Raw genomic sequence first — 21720 nt, forward strand, 5'->3', positions numbered from 1 at the left:
GCTAGCTCCAACTCTTTCCACTTGTGCTCAGAGATCTGAACGCAGCCAGGGGGCAGTATGAGGTCGCCCAATGCCTCTCAAGACAAGGATTAGATCATCAAAGGATGGGCTAGCCCGCTTGACCATTTCGATGGGGCCAGACCTCCTCAGTGACTCCGACATTCTGCTGGTCCTCAAATTTGAGAGCTATTGAACCATGCACCCCATAGAATATTAAAATCGATGACACTTTAGGGTCCCTGTACTCCAGCATCCTTATTTGACAAATGAGTAAACTGAGGCCCAGGGAAAAGAAAGCACAGGACCAGGGATTGAACCGAGGCTTCCTGATGACTGCCACTGCCACCCCCCCAGCATCCCTAGAACAGAAGGTTAACAACCCCGTGGCCCGGTTCCCCCGAGTCCGTCCCGCGCCCCTTTGCAAACAGCAGCTGGGGAGTTCCAAGCCTGCAGGCCAGCTCTCTCCGGCCATGCCGGCCCGATGCTATCTTCCCGGAGGTCAGCAGGGGGCAGGCTTGCCTTTCCCAGGAAGGAGGACCTGATGCCTGAAGTGAAATTCAAACAAAAGGGGAACCTGCAGACTCCGGGCTGGCTTCACCTCCTATTATTCCCTCTGCAGCCAGACATTGGTGCCTGCTGTTCTCAAGGAAAGCGAAATTGCCGGATCCGGGGTTGCATTTCAAGGGCTTTCAGGGAGAAGGCAGATGGATCACTCTGAACTTTTCATCTACAAACTCAGGAAGAGAAACAGCGAGAGGGAGCAAAGCTCGGCTTCTGAATAACTTTTGACGGGATTGCTGAGCACCCCTCACTGTGTGCCAATGGTGGGGGGTGGCACGAGTGGGCCAGGGGAACAGGGCTGCCAGGGGTTTGGGCCCAAGTGCCCAGAGGCGGAGGCAGAGCCTCTGTGGTCTGGGGCAAGTCGCTGGACTTCTCTGAGCTTCAGTTTCTTCATCTGTAAAATGGGGATGCGAATAACTCCCTGGATTCTGGAGAAAATCAAATGATATAATACTCATAACACACTTTGCAAACCTTAAAGGGCCATAGAAATGTCAGCTATTATTATAACAGACAGAAAGTGTTCTATAAATATAAGCAATTATTATGTTATGCCCATGTGGGTATTGGATGTGCAGACAAGCTCTTCTTCATCTATTTTAGTTATATTTATTAACTTAGCTATAGAACTCTTTATTTTCCCCCACCCAAGTAAGGAAAGGAGAAAAAAGTATTTATATATACATATAAATAACATAAAATATATATTTACATATTCTAATAAGCATATATTTATAAATGCCTACTAGGTGCCTGGCACAGTGCCTCCTAACATCCCTCCAAAGTAGGTGCTATTATTATCTTCATTTTCCAGTCAAAGAAACTGAGGCAGAGACAAAGTGACTTGTCCAGGTATATACAGCTAATGAAGATCTGAGGCAGATTTGGAATTAGATCTTTCTGATCCTGGGACCAGCCCTCTATCCATTGTGCCAATAGCTGCTTAACCACAATTATGGGAAACAATCTGGCATTGCCAGGAGAAAAGGTCAGCTTCGAAATTAGGAAGACCTGCGTTCAAAGCTTTTCTCCAACTCACATACATTTCTTTTGTCAGTAGGCAAGTCACTTAATTTCCCAAAGATTATATGTCACTGATAAATGATAATCTACTTACAGGAAACCACAGGACTGGACCAATAATATCAAGTGACATTTATATAATACTTTATGGAGAAAAATCCCTTTCACCTCTATTCCATGATCTGGTCCTGATTTTGAGGAAGATAGCATCAGTAGAATTATTCTCAGTTGATTGAGAAGGAAACAGAGGCTTATATATAGTTGTAAAATATATACATAAATATAACCATATTTACATAGTTATAGTTATAAATCAAGTTCCCCAAGGTCACTAGCTAGTAAGTAGATGCTGCAGAAAAATTTGATCTCAGTTCTCCTGATCGATATCTGTGCAGGACAGATGAGGAGGAGAGATGTAGAACTACAAAAAGAGCATGGCTTATAGCAGGAAGAACAGGAATAAGATATATGAATTTGGGCAAGGCTTTTCATATACTTGCCTCAATTTCCTCAACTATAAAATATTCTAATGCTACATGTTATGATCGTACAAAAGAAATTCCCATTAGAGAAAATGGCGGGGCATTGATTGGGTTGGGAAAAAAAGTAATTTTGATTCAATTCAATACATAGTTGTTAAGAGTTAGGGACTGAGTTACAAATTTAAAAAGATAGCCGGTGACCCTCAAGGATATTACTTCTAATGTATGAATACAATATGTACACATATGAATAAACACAAAGTTAGTTGAGACTGGAGAGTGTATTTACAAATGGGGGAGATCAGAAAAGGCTTTTGGCCCTAAAATGTGGTATTTACTTAGTTGATACTTGAAGGAAGTGAAGGAAGTAGAGATGAGGAAATGTATTATCAGACACAGAGAATACAAATGTGTAGAGGCCTGAGACAGAATTCCTTTGAAGAACAGGGAATGGTGCCTGGATGGTGGTTTACTCAGTGGAAATCGACAATTTGGGAGAAGGACCAGGTCCACAGAGGAAGATGATTAGTTTCATTTTAGAAATGTGGAGTTGAAGATGCTGGTGTAATATCCAAGAGATGCCAAGGAGGGAGTTGGCTATGTGAGATTAGAATTCAGAGACAGATAATGACTTGAGACACCGATATGGGAGACATAGGCATAGATAGCTTAACTCTCCCTCAATAACCAATGGAGTTAGAAGAGAATATCCAGTACAGAGCCTTGAAGGACCCCCAATAGATTCAGGGCTAAAACATGAACCATAGCATCACAGTTTGAAAGATAATAGGGGCCTTTGAGATCATCTATTCCAACCTCCATCATTTTACTGTTGAGGAACCTGAGACCCAGGGAGTATTAGTGTCTTGCCCAAAAGTTATGCAGAGAATCAAAGATAGAGACAGGATTTGAACAGTGGGCCCCTGACTCTAAATGCAACATGCTTTTTTTTTTAACACCATGGATGATGAGTACGCAAAGAAGACGGTTCAGGTAGATCATTTTCCCTTCTATATTGGGTCAAAATCTGCCTCTCTGCAACCTCTACTTTTTACTCCTACCTCTACCCTCTGTGGCAAACAAGAATAAGTTTAACCTCTTCCTCATTAATTCTCTTCAAGTTCATGAAGAGAGATTTTATTTCCCCCTGTGCTAATTCATCTTGCTCCAAGTAAAATGGCCCCAGTTGCTGCATCTAAACCCCATTGCCAGAGCAGGGGGCAGTAGTGCAATCACCAACTTATTGGACTGATGACACCCATAGCTTTTATGACTGCCACCTCACCCTGGTGCCACATTAAGCTTACAGACTTCTAAAAATCCCAGGTCTATTTTTAACTGTTCTCTTAGGCATACCTCCCCCGTCCTGTCATCATACAATTGATGTTTTCATTTCTTTTTAAATCTTAGTGAAAGTTTTCACATTTATCCTTATTCAGTTTCATCTTAGATTTTGCCCATTGCTTTTGGATTTTAAGAACTTTTTTGGATCCTGACTCTGTCATCTAATGCATTAGCCCTCCCAGCTCCATACCATTCACATATTAGATAAGCATTCTTTATCTATACCAGATATAGTGATGCTCCAAGGACCAAATGAAGTATTTGCAAAGTACTTAGTATAGTGCCCATATTCCCTCCCTCCCATCAATGCTTTCATCCAAGCTATCGATAATAGTAACAATTATAATACTAAGAGAGATCATTCAAACTTCTTTTATATAGCACTTTAGGATTGACAAATCACTCTACAATGGTCTCATTTGGTGCTCACAATAACCCTATCAGAAGATAAATGTCAAAAGGTTTAATACATCCTAGGAAAATGGATGATGAATGAGGTACTTTCCATGTTTTCTTTAAAGGTTTGGAGAGATTACTGTGTCTTAATAGAGGCTACAAAGGCTAAAAAGAAACTTGCTACCCTTCTAAACTGGAGAAGATGCTAGAGACCATGGGGAATGTGGTGACATTTTATTCTTAACTTTAAACAATCCTAGCTTCACTAAGTAGTCTAATAGATGTCTGGACTGGTTAATTTAGTTGATTACAGCAGTACTAATGGGACCAAAGCCATCTGTTCAATTCCCATATAAGTCAGAGAAAAGCTATATTCCATGGCTACAGATACGGCCAGTGAATGCCGTGGACCTAGAATGAAAGTAGCCCAGTATGAACCCCTATTCCTGAAAAACCAAGCTGATGGCTTAGAGCCATTCTTGGTGATATATATTCAGGTATAAATATATTGAAAACATGGCTACTGAAAGGCATGTTGAATGTGGTAAGATGTTAAGGAAAGTGTTCTGGGTTGTATTTATATGACTTGTTCCTGTCACTAACAGTAATATAAATACAGGATGTTGAAAACCTTATATTTGGTGCTGACAATATGGGTATTGCCATTTAACTTAAAGCTTATATAGTCTCATTAAGTCCTTCTCCCTTACAAAAGATCTTCCACCTGTGCAACCATCCATTCCACCTGTTCTTCCATCCAACCTCAACTACACAGGAATGGTTAGACCCTTACTTAACCTTGCCATCACCCACAAAAATTCCACTTCCATCTTTAAGAATTCTGGATTTCTATTTGGCCATAAATATTTACCTTTCCTATTCTTTATTCCTTCTAAATATATATTTTTTGCTCCAATCATGACTTCTAGTCCTGAGGTTCCTCATGTCCCATGTTCCTTCCCAGTCTCAAACTCCTGATGAATCAGTTCAACCAAATACTTTTCTTCTCTTGAATTCCTTGCTTCTTTGTCCTTTTGCTGATCATGCCTTGCCAAACCCCAACCCTGAATTATTCAAATTGTCCACTGCTTTCACTCCCACTCAAAGCTGTTGGAAGAAATTATAAAGCTTCACAGACTGAATTGGGCTCAACTGGACAGTCACTGCATCAAAACAATCTTACGACTCTTCCATTAATGATTTCAATCCTATATATCATAGAAGCTCTTCTAAAATGTCCATCTCTTTCCTCTAACCTCCTATGGCATTCTTTCCCCTCAAACTCTCCACTGAACTTATTTCATCATATTTCACCAAAACAATCCAGGCTATTCACCAAGAGCTGCCTCCTCTTCTCTTTTCCTCATCTCAACATCTCTCTGATGTTATTCTCTAGTCTCTGATGATAAGGAGGACCCTCTTCTTGCCAAGACCAACCCCTTCACATTTGCTTTAATTTCATTTCCTACTGGCTTCTCTCTAGGATGGATTCCACCATCATCCACATCCTCTTTAATCTTCAATTACTTTCTATCTGCTGATTCCTCTCCTGCTGCCTATGAACACATTTAAGACTTCCCTATCCTAAAAAAAAAATAAATTAAAAAATAAAAACCCCAAATCACTAAATCTTACCATGCTTTGTAACTATTATTCCATACCTCTCCTCCGCTTCTCAGCAAAACTTGAAGAAAAAAAACCATCTACATACTTTCTCTCCTCTCATTCTTCTAATTCCTCAGCTATCTGACTCCCTACTTTAGCATGCCATGCAAACTGCCCTCTTCAAAGTACTAATGATCTCTCAACTGTGAAATCTAATTGTCTTTCCTTTACTTTTCATTCCTCAACTTTTTTTTTTTGCAACTTTTGACCCATTTGAGTATCTTCTTCTGGATGTTTGTTCCTCCTTAGATTTTGATGTCTCTTCTTTTTTTTTGCTTCTCCTTCCTGTATGACCACTCCTCTTCACTCTCCTATGATAGATAGATATTCATCCATGTCACTTCCCCTAACTATGGGTATTTCTCAAAGCTCTATCCTGTGCCCTCTCCTTTACTTTTTATTCTCTCTCACTTGACAAACTCATCAGTTCTTACAGGTTTAATTATTCTCTCTATTCAGATGAGTGCCCGATCTATATGTCCAGTCCTAGTCTTCCTACTGAGTTCTAGTCTGGCAATGTTGACCTATTAATTTTGAAGAATAGCATCATAAATTCAACATATCTGAAACAGAACTCATCTTTCTAACTACTGGTCCTTCTTTCAGATTTTCCCATTACTTACTGGTAAATGTACTATCATCTTTTCTGGGTACCCAGGTTTTCAACCTTGCTATCATCCTCAATTCTTCTTTTTTGCTCACCACACTTATCTAATCAATGACTGTCAATCATTGTTATTTCTTTCTCTACAGTATCTCTCAAATTCATCTCCTTCTTTCCAGCCACATAGCCACCTCACTAGTTCAGGCTTTTATCACCTCTCACCTGGACTATTACAATAGTCTTTAGTCTGACTCCCTTCTTAAAGTCTTCCCCTCACTCTAACTCTTTAGTCACTTTGGCTACCAAAATCATCTTCAACTTGTAGGTCAATAAACTGCCAAACTTCCTATTACTCTTAGAAACAAAAACAGACTCCTCTGCCATTCAAAGGTCTTTACATCCTTTTCTATTTTTCCAGCCATGTTGGCCTATTTAGTATTCTTCGAACAATGCTCTATATCCTCATGCCTAGAATACTCTATCCTACCTATCTTCTGACTCTTAGAATCTCTGCCTTCTTTTAAGACTCAGCTGAAGTGCCACCTACAATAGAAAACCTTTTTATCCCCTCAGCTACTACAGCTTTCCCCCTAATACTACTTTTTATCTCCTTTGCAGTTATCTTTTATATATTGATTTATGCATATTTTAGTTCCCCCAATTCAACAATAAACTTCTTGAGAGCAGGGACTTTTTTTTGCAACAGACTCAGTGTAATAAGCTTTTGAGATCCCCTATTTATCCAATTCTTAGAATACTGTGTGGCACACAGTAAGTGTTTAATGAAGTCTTGTTGATCATTTGTAGGGTTCATAAAAATGTTTTTATTTGTACCATAGGATGTCAGAATTGAAAGGGCTTTAGTGATCATCTAATCTACCTTCTCATTTACCAGACAGGGAAAACTGAGATTCAGAGATGAATAGTAGTTGAAAAAGAGCCACACTATGATTCTGTGGAAGAACCAGAACTATGATCAGAGGATTTGGATTTGGAAACTAACTCAGAGATCATCTGATTTAATCTCATTTATAGATGAGGGGGCTGATGCCAAGAGGGCATCATATATTATCAATAATAGAGTTATTGATGGCCTTCCTTATTCCTTGTTCATTTCTCTCTCCTCTGTACCACACTAACCCTATGAAATTCATATTACATAGGTAAAGTTTTCCAGAAACACTCCAATTTCATAGCTTGTTAGGTTGAGTTCCCCTTCATTGTAAATACTTGTGGCACAGATAGGATGAACTTATCTAAAGTAAGGACCCACTCCAGAGGACTAGGACTATGGTTTCATTGATTTGATTGTCAGAACAATGACTCTTCCTTGAATGGTGAAATGGAAATGGAAATGGAACTCTTATTCAAGGAAGGAGAGATATACCTTAACTGAAGAAGTACTGATCCAAGATGAGTTAAATGCCCATCTTTATGAGATAGCATTTTTCTATTGTGACTTAGGGGTAAACTATTTAATCTTTCTTAGTTTCCCCGTTTAGAACACAGTTCTCTACCTGAAAAAATAGCTGCAAGTTATCCTCAGTTGACTTTGGGCTTCTCAAAGTGCACTGGAATTGAGGTTTTGTCCTGGTTATATCCCTAAGGTGAAGTCATCATGGAGTCAAGACCATAATTTGAGTACTGGCTCTGACATTTATTTGCTATATCATGATGGACAAGGACTTTCACTTCCTGGGACCCCAGGAAATCCTCTATAAGTTACTGGGTCAGCAGAGGGAGTTTTCATAAAATCATTGGTCTGGATAACTCTCTTCTCCCTCCCCCAACAATGTCCCTAATAATAATAGCTAGCATACATGTCATGCTTTACATACTTTATCTCTTTTGAGCCCCATAAGAATTCCTTTGGGAGCAGGTGTCACAGATATTATTATCTTCATTTTACAGAGGAAATAATTCAGACTGACAGAGATTAAGTGACTTTCCTAGGGTCACCTGGCCTGAAGTAGGATTCAAAACCAACAAGGACTTGCTGCCTCTCAACTAGACCTTTAAATATAAAAGTTGATAATAAAATAATACTGAGGCATTTTATTTTATATATTTACATGTGTATATTATATGTATATATCAATGTGTTTATAGTGTATTTATTGATACTCTATATACTATATTTATAGTGTACTTAGAGATACTATATATATAATATGTATAGTGTATTTATGTATACTATATATGTATACTATATATACACTATATTTATATATACTGTATATACTATATTTATAATTGTGAACAAGGAAATAGTCAAAAACAAGGAAAACCTGAAATTTGAAGAAAAGATTTCTGGAGGGGCAAATGGAACATTCAGGACTTGTGGGGAATGGGAGAGTTCCATGAAGATTCAAAAAGAAAAACTGTTGGAGCCAGAGAAAGATTTCTGGTCTTCTTCTTATCTCAGACTCTGAAAGACCTGGATGAGAGAGATACTCTTCTCAAACCCTTTTTCTTGACTGAGCTGAATGAAGTTTCTTGCCCAAATTGAAAACAACCTTTGGACTACAATTTTCCCTTAGGGGAACTCAAAGTTAGACTCCTTGAAGAGAGTTTTGATCCAACCCTCAAAAGTTGTCAGAGGAAAGAGATAACAGGGACTTCCTTTTTTCCCTCTCCCCTCTCCCTCTCCCTTTCTTCCAAAATAAATTAGATCACTTTAAATTACAACAGAACTGACTCAGATTCTATGTAATAGGAGAGGGATTTTCAGTTCATCAAAAGAAGAAAACTGTGAGGGGTAGTCTTAACCTCTGGTCTGGACCAATTGACTCCATTAAAGTTGCCCAACTTAGTGGAGGAAAAGGGAGATGTTACACCAAACTCAGTCCTCAAAAACAACTGCTTTTTGGGTCCCTTCATCTTTTAAGTCTTCCTTCTCACTATTACATAGTGTATTTATAGGTACTATATAGATACTATATTTATAGTGTATTTATACTGTATATATGATATTTATAGTGTATTTACTATATATACCATATTTATAGTATATTTATATATGCTATATATACTATATATATATTATATTTATGTATATTATATATACTATATACTGTGTTTATGTATACTATATGTACTATATTTATACTATATTTCTATATACTATATATACTATTTCTATATACTACATATACTATATTTATACTGTATTTATGTATACTATATATACTATATTTATATATACTATATATACTATATTTCTATATACTACATATACTATATTTATACTGTATTTATGTATACCATATATACTATATTTATACTATATTTCTATATACGATGTATACTATATTTATACTGTATTTCTATATGCTATATTTCTATATACTATATTTATACTATATTTCTATATACTATATTTATATTTATTTATACGATGTATACTATATTTATACTGTATTTCTATATGCTATATTAATACTATATATTATATTTATACATAATATATTTATACTGTATTATATATACTATATAGTGTATTTATATATACTACATATGATATTTATAGTGTATATAGTATATATATACCATATTTACAGTATATTTATATATGCTATATATACTATATATACTATATTTATACTGTATTTCTATATACTATATACACTATATTTATACTATATTTCTATTTACTATACTTATACTGTATTTCTATATACTATATAAATACTTTATATTATATTTATGTATACTATATTTATATTGTATTTTTATATACTATATATTATGTTTATAGTATATATGCTATATTTATACTGTATTTCTCTATACTATATATACTATATTTATATTATATTTATGTATACTATATATACTATATTTATACTGTATTTATGTATACTATATTTATATATACTATATATACTATATTTCTATATACTACATATATTAGATTTATATTGTATTTATGTATACTATATATACTATATTTATATATACTATATTTATACTGTATTTCTATATACTATATTTATACTGTATTTCTATATACTATATAAATACTATATATCATATTTATGTATACTATATGTATACTGTATTATATATACTATATTTAGAGTATATTTATATATACTACATTTATAGTTTATATACTATATTTATACTGTATTTCTACATACTATATAAATCCTATATATTATATTTATATATACTATATTTATACTGTATTATATATACTATATTTTACTGTATTTATATATACTACATATGATATTTATAGTGTATAGAGTATATATACCATATTTACAGTATATTTACATATGCTATATATACTATATTTATAGTATATATACTATATTTATACTATATTTCTATTTACTATATTTATACTGTATTTCTATATACTATATAAATACTTTATATTATATTTATGCATACTATATTTAAACTGTATTTCTATATTCTATATATATTATGTTTATAGCATATATACTACATTTATACTGTATTTCTATATACTATATTTATACTGTATTTCTATATACTATATAAATATTATATTTATGTATACTCTATTTATACTGTATTATATATACTATATTTATACTGTATTTATATATACTACATATGATATTTATAGTGTATAGAGTATATATACCATATTTACAGTATATTTATATATGCTATATATACTATATTTATATTATATTTATGTATACTATATATACTATATTTATACTGTATTTCTATATACTATATATACACACTATATTTATACTATATTTCTATTTACTATATTTATACTGTATTTCTATATACTATATAAATACTTTATATTATATTTATGCATACTATATTTAAACTGTATTTCTATATACTATATATTATATTTATAGTATATATGCTACATTTATACTGTATTTCTATATACTATATTTATATTATATTTATGTATACTACATATATTTATACTGTATTTATGTATACTACATATACTATATTTATATATACTATATATACTATATTTCTAGTGTATTTATATCTACTATATCATTTGAGATTCACAGTAACCCTTTGAGATGGGTTCTCCTGGCATCATCTGGTGCCCTAATTAGTATCAGAACTGAAATCAGATCCTCTTCATTCCAAGAACAACACTCTAATATCTATCCAATTTTGTTCAGTCATTTCAGTTGTGTCTGATTCTTTGTGACCTCCTTTGATACTGGAGTGGTTTGCCATGTCCTTCTCCAGCTCATTTGACAGATGAGGAAACTGAGGCAAATGGCACGAAATGACTTGCCCAGGCTCACCCAACTAGTAAGATTTGAATTAAGGGCTTCCTGACTCCAGCTCTGACACTGTACCCACTTCACCACCTGGCTGCTCTTATCTGTCCAACGGAGACACTGAACTCTGTATGCTCTGCGCACTCCACCAGGGGCAGAAGGAAGTGAATGAGACAACATATTTGAAAGGGCTTGAAAATTTGTCATGTTATACTAATAGGAGTTGTTCTTGCAACTGTGATTAGCAATACTAAAACGAATACTACCAAGTATTTCCCGTATCCCTGTTATCCAGGCCGTTGCTCTGGGAAATCAAGATCCCAGGCAGGCAAATGTCTGATTGGAGTCCCTGCAATGGTCATCCCTTCAGGGGCAGATCCAAAGGCCATCGCTGGATGCGGCACAGAGGGGGGAGATAAATCATAGTCTTCAGCAGAACAACTTATAATAACCATCAGAACACCTCAGACACCAACCAGCAGGATCTATATGGGGCTCTCAGATTGATCTTTTCCACGGATCAATATAGACAAACAACCCATTAGTTCAGACAAATAACTAATCACTCCCATCAAACAACTTGTTTGTTTAAAAAAAAAAAAGAAAGAAACAGACTAACTGACAGCTGTTTGACTCACTTGGTTTAAGCACAGAATAGGAAAGCTAAAAGGGACAGTCAAGACCAATCCATTTTTTCAGAGAGGGCAAGTGATTTCCCCGAAGTCACAGAGCAAGTTGTTGTTTCGGTATTGCAGAGACGCGTCCGTTGTTGTCGGGAAAGGGAATTTGCACTCTGCCTCCCTCTCTGCCCAAATGAGTCAGAGTCACTAGTAAGCTTTTTTGTTGTTGCTCTGCCAGATGAATGTACTTTGTTCTTTGTCTTGGGCCTGCGGTGGCCCCAGTGCCAGTTTTTGGAAGGTCAACAAAGCTTCTACCTAGAGGAGGGCTCTTCTGTGCACTCTGATTTCTCTTTTTGGAAGGCTGAGCAAACAGTCGCCTGAGCTGTGACGGAGCACTGCGGAGCACCAAATAGATTTTGGGGACTGGTGGGTCGGGCGTTGATCACGTCACCCAACCCTACACTCCCCTCCAGCATGACCCCTTTCTCCTGCCGCCCTCCTCTTTTTTTTTTTTGCCTGGGATTCTTGCCAAGTCCTAAGCCAGGAAACCTTGTTATATTAATTATGAAGAAAAACATGTTTTATTAAAAAACCCGGCTGCTGAATATTCTGTCATGCTGTTTCCCTGTGACAGCAGAATTGCTTTTGCATTTTAGACACCCTAATGAATTTTAAATATAAATACATATCTGGGCTGAGGCACCCTAGCACACCCATGTGCACACACACACATGTACACACACATACACACACATCCGGTTTCCACAGCCCCAGTTCCATAGCTTTTGGCCTACGCTGCCAAAGTAAATGAATCAATCCACCATTTAGGGCCAGTTAGAAAAAAATCCTGAGAGGTTTCAGTGTACCATAGAGCTTTTCATCTGAATTAAAGCAAGGAATTAACCATGGACTAGAGTTGTTGGCATAAGCCAGAAATAGGCATTGAAAGGAACACTTGGATGGAGAGAGGTCAGGGGCCAGTTAATCTAATTAATTATTTTTAATTATATAAATTATATATTTATACATATCTTTATATAAAAATAATAAATAATTTATATTTAAAAATCTAATTAATCTAATATTTTAATTTTACAAACGAGAGGATGGAGGTCCAGAGCGGACACAGAGGGGACTGAGGCTAGCTTCAAACCCAAGTCTGCCTCGCTCATCGTCTCCCACTCGAGTAGGCGGTCTTCCAAGACAATAATGATTATGTTTTTCCCTCAAACATCCTCTTACTGAGTTTGGCTAATGTGGATTAATGATACAAGAATAAATCAAGATTCTGTAGTTCCATTGAAATGACCGGAATCCCTTCCGTGGCCCATTAAAAGCCATCTGAATGCCTTAAGAGTTCAACACTCTAGTTAGTCAATGTTTCACATGTAACCACATAGAAAAATACATGTATGGACACATTTAGTTGCTCTCACAAATATTTCTCAGAATTTTTACATAACGATCTCTCCAAGGATTCTCCCTCTCTGGGGGATATTTTTCAGGTATGTTGTAGAGGGGTTTGGATGGATTAGATGAACTTCCAACTCCGAGAGTCTAAAATCTGAGAATTTCAAAAGCTAAGAAATCAGAGGCAACTTTGGGTTTGAGGGGAAAACAGCAAAAACACCAGCAAGCTGGGAGTTAGGGAACTCTGCCAGTCGTCCTAACTTCATCCCTTTTATGAGATCATGGAGCTCCATCTCTTTCCCTTCTCTGGCCCTCAGCTCCGTCCTCTGTAAAATGAGGAAGGGAACTGAACTAGATGGTCTTGACAAGACCAGAAATTCACAACTTTTGTTGTTGTTGTTATAGATCCTTTGGACAGTCTGGTGAAACCTATGGAACCTTCTCGGAATAATGTTTTTAAATTTTTAAAAGAAAATACATTAAGCAAAAGAAATTAATTATACTGAAACACAGTTCTACTAAATATACTAAAAAATAAATAAACAAAAAATGTTCAAAGAACCCAGCTTAAGAACTCCTGCCCTCTAAGGTTCTTTCTAGCCCTAAATGTTTGATAAGTTTAAATATTACAAATAAGCATTTTTGTTATAGTTCCCCTCATTGTGGACATGTAAGAAGGAGACCTAAAAGTAGGATTCCTGCTTTTCTTTTTAAAAGCCATTTGATTCTCTCTCTTGAGATGGAAAGTAGTTAAGATCCAGAGATAAATTGTGTTTTTTTTTTTAATTCAATGCCACTCAACAGATAAACCCACTCTGAAATGTACAGTTTTTTAACTCTAATAAATGAGAATGTAATATAATGTATAAAATCCTGGCCTGAGAAGTGGGAAAAAAAAAACCCTGGGTTCAAATTCTACCTCTTCTGACACTTTCTATCTCTGTGGCCATGGACAAATAACCTCTATGAGCCCCTGTGTCCTCCTATGTAAAATGGTGGTAGCAATACCTCTCTATGTACCTACTTCACAGGGCTGTTAGGTTCAAATTTAGATTTGACCATGAAGTCCAGCCCCTTTATTTTCTAGCTGAGGAAGTATCTGCCATAGGACTAAGACTCCACGTCCAGCATCCCATCCACTAGATCACTTGACCTGACATAGCCTAGGGAAAAAAAAAAAAGCCCTTTGCAAATTTGAAAATGCTACAGAAATGTCAGTCATTATTATAATCTCTTGGCACAGTCAGACACTTTTACCCACCGCAGCTTGAACTAGCAATGGGATTCTGCTCCCGGGGGGCAATTTGGGCAGGAAGGAATCACATCCTGATGTGCAGACATCCGAAACCTGCAACCTCCGTGAAGAGCAGGTGGATACAATGGACGGGAAGCAACTTGTCTGATAATTATCCGAGCCATCCGGGGCAAGAAAGACAGGCCAGGTGGATATTTCCCCCACGATCCCCCTCTCCCAGGCTTGAGGGATAATTGGCCACTTTCTCTTTCCCTTTGGCCTGCTGAATGAAATCCGTGTGCTTTACCACCTGTCTGGCTCGCATATGGGCTAAGAGGCCCTTCTGAAGACCTCAAGCCTCTCCTTGGAACTGACTAAGCTCATTGCCTGAAGGATACCTTCTCATATTTTCTTTTATCCATTATTGACTTATAATTTCATCGCTAACCCTAAAAAGTCGCTAGGGCTTGCAAGAAGAGATTCTTCTGGTCCATTAGCTTTGTAGAAACTTCAAACGGGGGCCTCCTCCCTCCTCCTTTCCTCTCCTGAAAACTTTCGGAGCTGATTCTTCCCATCTCTGGCTCTCTCTCTCTCTGGCAGTCCCCTGTGAGCCTCGCTGGAATCATTTCCACCGGATCCCCCTCTCTAGACTTTTGGTATTTCGGCTGGGGCTCAGCCACAGGCAATCAACAAGCCTGCAAACTATTTAGATTGCTTGATAATCGTCTGTAATTGCGAAGACCACATATGTGCAAGAGATAATTTTAAAGAAAACCCCTTTGGGGAATGAGTCATAGGCAGCTTATTGGCTGGCTGAGGTGTCTGAGAGTGCAGGGTACAGGGAGAGAAAGAGGGGGTGGGCTTGTTGTTTTAAAAGAAAACAAAGCTCTAATCAGGAGAACTTGGACTCCACTCTGGCTCCTGAAGAAATAGCTGTACCCATCAAATGAGATAATGGTAGAGAAGACGCTTTGAAAAGTAGAAAGTACTATATAAACATTTTTATTGGCGGAGCTGTTCCCCCCCTTTGCCCCCCTCCCCGACTTACATCTTTTCTCTTATTCTCCACTCTCCCAAAAAAGAGAATAATTTGAGTTTTGTGGAGAAGCTTCCTTCTCGCTGAGGGTTTTAAGTAATTGTCAATTGTACTTAATTTCTTTGAATCTCAGTTTCTTCTTCTGCAAAATGAAGGGGTTGTTGTTGGTGACCACTAAGATCACCTTCCAAATTTAAAATTATGAATGAGTTTCTGCCTTCCATCTCTTCTCTTATTCTCCAACTCTCCCAAAAAAAGAGAATAATTTGAGTTTTGTGGAGAAGCTTCCTTCTCGATGAGGGTTTTAAGTAATTGTCAATTGTACTTAATTTCTTTGAATCTCAGTTTCTTCTTCTGCAAAATGAAGGGGTTGTTGTAGGTGACCACTAAGATCCCCTTCCAACTCTAAAATTATGAATGAGTTTATACTCTCTCTACAAGTGCTCCTTAATAAGGGATGGCAAATAGAAAACCGAATTTCCCCTGATTTATTTCTGAGGTTTATTTTTCTTTATTTCTTTTTTTTTTATTTCTCTTCCCTAGAGGTCCACTGGGGCCAAAATAGATAAGTCTGTGGACACAACTATGGCATAGTCATCTCTGGCCATACCCTCTTTTTTTTTAAACCCTTACCTTCCTTCTTAGAATCAATACTAAATATTGGTTCCAAGGCAGAAGAGTGGTTAAGTGATTTACCCAGGGTCACACAGCTGGGAAATGTCTCAGACCAGATTTGAATACAGAATCTTCCTGTCTCCAGGCTTGGCTCTTAATCCACTGAGCCACTAGCTGCTCCCCTACCCTGTCATATACTAAAAGAACAACTGGGTCAAGATAGTATAGCACAATATATGTACACCTACTCTGCAATAATGTAGTATACATTTTATATATAATATCTATAATATATTATTATGCATAATAATATGTAACACTTATAGCATCATCATTTTTTGAGCTAGAAGTGTTTTCAGACATCATACAGTCCAGATATCTGGCTAATTGCTCCTGAGTCAAGTCCATCTTCTGCCTGCATTTGGAGAGCCCACAAACTAAGAATGCTTTTTACATTTTTTTAAATTAAGTGTTGTTATGTTTAAAAATGTAAAACCGTTTTTAACTGAAGTCATGCAAAAGCAGGAAAGGGATGAGAGTTGGCCCTCTGGCCACAGGTCATCTAAATCCTGATTTAATCCAACCATTTCATTCATAAGGGAAACAGAATCCAGAGAAGTCCAACCAATTGCTCAGCTTAGAAAAGCAGAAAATGACAGAATTAGAACTTGAACTTGAGTCTCTGGATTCTCTAAATAGAGTCCTCTACAGTCTCATTTCCACCCTAACCTTAATGAGCTCTTCCCTAGGACTGAATCACATTCGAGTTTATTTTGATGACCATAGTAAACTGCAGTCATGTAAATAAGCAAAAAAAAAAAGGAGAAAAGAACTTTCTCTCCAAATTGTCCACATCTGAAAGCTTTAGCCACATACTTATCCTATAACATTCCCCAATGAAGCTTTAGTAAAGAATTTCTCCGGTTGAGATGTAGGAAAACAGTTGACTCTGAAGGTCTCAGAGCTGTATGTTGGGCCAAGTCATATGATCTCATCCAGAAAATGGAGTAAAAGGGTAGGTTAGATAATTCTAAGGTCTTTTCCCACCAAAGAATTCAATTCAAGAACTTAGAAAATCAATTAGATTTCAGTCATTGGGGGACCAATTTCTTTGGACATGGACATTCAGCTATCAATAAATTGAAGTCATCTTCGATTTAATAATAAAATTATAGAGTTGTACAAAGCCATAGAGAAAAGCTAGTACAGATGTCTCATCTTACCGATAAGGAAACTGAAGGCCACAGAAGCCAAGTAGAGCTGTCAGATGGTCAACGAGAAACCAGACCAAAGATCATTGAATGATTCAGGAACATCAAATTTCAAGTGTGCAGCTTCAAATATTAATCAATCAATACTATTAAAGCAAATACTTGGTCTTATTACCAGAAACACTGAACAACTTTCTCTAGTCCACTGATGACAATAATTTAAAAAAAAAAACTTACCCCAAGGGCGCCATGCCCCACCAAGATGGTGAGAAGAATGGAAAGACCAGAAGTCCAGGTAGTCATCTTTGCAGTATACTGTGTCTTTCAGAAGTTCTTCAGATGTCTTTTACTATCTGTACTTTTGGGTGGAAGAAAGGGAATCCAATGTCAGTCTTGAAGGATTTGAGAACAAATGAATAGGATGCAAATTATTAACTAGGCATCAAATACTGTTTAATGTTTTGCAAACCAACTATCTTGATTAAACAAATGTTACTGCTGGGTTGGGCTGAGTCACAAAATTGTTCTTTTCGCCCAAGGAGAACTGGCCTAGAAAGAGAAAGACACTAAGTGAATGAACTCTCCAGGCCTGGATAAAGGTCCACCAGTACCAAATGGCCCCTCAAGTTTTCCGGGAAGGCCAGATTGTTTTACTCATAGCAGAGACAATGAGATGAAAGGCAATCGACGCTGGACAGGTTCATGTAAGGCGTCCTTGCCTCTGCTGATTTGTCCTGAATATTAATAGGGTCCTGATTCATCAAATCTCAAACAGAATTAAGGTATGGATGGGCCTCTAATAACATCGTGCTTTATATTCATGAAAGATAAATGAAAGGATGCAAAACTGCTATTGACAAACATTGATTATGAACACTTTGAAGTGGTGCCAGGACTACCCTGTCAGCTTTAAAAGTTTTCTTTAAAATCTCATTACGTAAGGATTTTACTTTTTAATTATTTTTTTTTCTGCTGAGTCTTTGATCAATCAAACATGTAGCTCATATTTAGGGACAATGCTTTCCCCGTGTGCTTTATTTAGTTACATTCTTTATGAGCCGAGCTATTTAAGGCAGCTGGAACCTACTAAGCGCCGGCTCTATGAGGGCTAAATTGTCCGCTTAAATAAGGCATCCTTTCGGCTCTTGTACACACCTTATCTCCCTATGTTAAGTGGTCACTAGGGTTTTATGACTACTGCAAAAGGCAGCGTAGCTCAGGGAGTTCCCCACATCTGAGTTCTAAATCCAAGCTTCAAACTCCTTCTGTTGCCTGAGGCAACCTACTTCTCTGAATCTGGTACATACCTCTCTCTCCCCACACCAGCCTTTATTTTTATTCCACACACATGCCTTAGAAAACAGTGGCTGTTCAGGGTGCCTGACTGCAGATGGAAGTCGGGCTGGTGTGTGTGAGGGGGAGTTTTCTTTCCCCAATAGTTTACACCAGTTCCTAAGATGGAGTGAGATGGGGAGGGAAACTCGGAATTTTACTGGGGCCATTTCTCCTACTATTGCTTTTAGTAACCTAAACTAGCTCCCCATTTCCCCCTCTATGTCTTCAGACAATCACAGAGCAAGGGACACCCGTCTGCCAAGAGCTAAAGCCTAAAAGTCCTGACTCAATGCTATTTATTGCTTGCAAACTCAAATAAACCTGAACTGGATGGATTTCGGAGGTTGTCTTGTTTCAGGCATGCCAGGCAAGAAATCCTTTCTACAGCATCTCTTATAAGAGGTCACTCAAACATTGGGAGATCTCTTCCTATGATGGAATGTGAGGAATAATTGATAGGAAGTTAAAGAGAGGAAACTTAGGAAAACTTCCTTGTGAAGTAGAGCTATCCCCGGATGGAATGGATTGCCTAAGGAGGTAGTTGGCTTCCTTCTCTTCATTGGACATCGTTGTCCCACAGAGTAAGTTGGCGACATTTTAGGAGGATTTTTTGGTCATGTGCCTGGCAGCACTTATATTCTGTGATTTTGTTATTTTGTGAATCCACCACAGGACCTCCTGGGGCAGCTCTTATCCTACTTTCAGGTAGCTCTAACAATTAGGAAGCTTTTGCTAACACTGAGCCCACATCTACCTCTACAATTTCTACAAATTGCTCCAATTTAATTCCCTCTGGAGCAAAGCAGAACAAGTCTTCCACATGACAGTATTTCAAATATTTGGTGGCAACCAGCTTGTTCTCGCAGCTATCCGCTGCCCTGACTAAGTCATTTCTTCTCCAGGCGGAACAGTTTCTTCAACTGGTCCTTGTATGTCCTTGTCTTATTGGCATCACTATTTTGGTCCCTTTACCCTTGTAGAACTCTACACTTCAGCTTGTTAATATCTTTTCTAAAATGTGACACCTAGAATTGATCATGATGCCTACACCTGTCCTCTGTTGCAGCCAAACTGGATTCCTCACTGGTCTTAAATAGGAAACCCTTTTCTATACCTTCTTTTTTTTGGTCATATTTATCCTTCCACCTGAAATGTCCTTCCATTCTTCCCCTGTTCCCCGACTTATCCAAATCCAATTTATCTTTCAAGCCCAGTTCAAATGTCTTTTCAGTCTTCCCTAATCCTACCTGAGAATGATATCAGTCTCCTCTAAACTCCCATAGCATTGGCACTTCTCCTATATCATATCACATTCAACACACCCATAGTCTTCTAACAGTTGGTGATGAAATCAAAAGAAGAGGAAAAAAAAGAAAAAGAAATCTAGGCAGGATGAAAACTTTTACTGCTATCAGGCTCCTAATACAAATGATGTTCCTTCTATAACATCCCCACCCACTCTCGAGATTTGATTAAAAAATAAACAGAAAAGGGAAAAGTTTAAAAAGAAAAACAGTATAGAGATTAGTTGGTAAGGAGAAATTTGTTGCTTATATAAGTATTGAGTGTTTATAGTTTCAGTTCCAAAAGACCTGGAGCTATTCTAAATGTATTTTAGAACTAAAAACTAAACAAAATTGTATGTATAGCAAGAATTTACACATATCAATTTAATAATCAAATTCAAAAAAGAAACATTAATAATAAACAAGAATAATAAAATAAAAATAAAACAATAGTAGTGGACTTCAACACACTAACAATAGAATATGAAAAATCAATGGATAAAAATTCACTAACCATTCACTATGTGCCAGACACAGTGTTAGATAATAAGATATGAAGGAGATAAAAATAATAACAATAAGGAAATCAGAAATTTCTACTTCTTAACAAATAAATTGGAGTCAGTCCTTCCTCCTTTAATTATTTTGTATGTATTTTGTATTTACTTGTTTGTGTATCCATAGTCATTTCCTCAGTTCAAATTGCCCCCTCTCCCAGTAGAATGTAATCTTCTTAATAATAGGTACTCTTTGTTTTTGTCTCTATACTTCCAGCATTTAGCACAGTGTCTAATACATAATTGGTTTGTAATGAATGCTCAAATTGAATTGCCAAGTAGCAGAGAAGAACAATTACAAATCCAGAAGTCCTTCCTGTGAAAAAAATATTATGTTAGACTAAAAAAACTTTTAAGACCTGATTACATTTATTTGCAGAGCAGCATTAACAAAGTCAAGTCCCCACATGTGAAATACAAGCATATCTGCACAGATTAAAACATTTTAATTTACTAATGGGCATGAATAATATTAATGATAGCAAAAAGATTTAACTCTTTAGAAACCCAAATGGGTTAACCCTGACAAAAGAAATATATTCAACTAATTTACTAATAGTCCAGAGCTTAGCACAGTGGCTGCCACATAGTGGGTGTTTAATAAATGCTAGTTGACTGACTGTCCTTCCTTTTTTTTAGACATCATGGCAAAACTTATTTTACTGTGAAATGTGTAATCTTTATGTTTTTGTTCAGTCATGTCAAACTCTTTGTGTCTCTATTAGGAGTTTTCTTGGCAAAGATACTAGAGCGGTGTGCTATTTCTTTAGCCAAGTCATCTTTTACAGATGAAGAAACTGAGGCAAATAGGGCTAAATGACTTGCCATTGGCCACACAGCTAGTAAACCTCTGAGCATGAATTTGAACTCAGGTCTTGAACTCAGCCACTGGCTAAGGGTAAACCAATTAAGCACTCTGAGTTTCAGTCTCTATATTTGTAAAATTCCAGGGTAGGATTAGGTGACTAAAGGTCCTCCCAGCTCTCTATCTAGACTTTTGTGACTATCGATGGCTGGGGAGAGGAAAGTTTGCCATTGTCCAGATTCAGATGTGCCTCCCCAGAGCTAACAGGCAGAGAGGAAAGGGAG

The 21720-nt window shown here is 36.9% G+C and overlaps 1 protein-coding gene across 4 annotated transcripts in view; it reads right to left on the reverse strand.

Moving 5' to 3' along the window:
• HABP2 (hyaluronan binding protein 2) overlaps positions 1-21720 on the reverse strand; it is an 84120-nt gene that overhangs the window by 41542 nt on the left and 20858 nt on the right. For 2 of the 4 annotated variants that reach the window (XM_001377787.4, XM_007478981.3), the window contains one exon: positions 17691-17811. In XM_001377787.4, coding sequence (XP_001377824.2) covers positions 17691-17756 — 66 coding nt within the window. In that variant the 5' untranslated portion in view covers positions 17757-17811. The remainder of the gene's footprint in view (positions 1-17690; positions 17812-21720) is intronic. The other 2 variants (XM_016427786.2, XM_056803800.1) reach the window with 1 other exon arrangement.

The sequence above is a fragment of the Monodelphis domestica genome, chromosome 1, assembly GCF_027887165.1.
Source record: "Monodelphis domestica isolate mMonDom1 chromosome 1, mMonDom1.pri, whole genome shotgun sequence".
Taxonomy (NCBI): Eukaryota; Metazoa; Chordata; class Mammalia; order Didelphimorphia; family Didelphidae; genus Monodelphis; species Monodelphis domestica.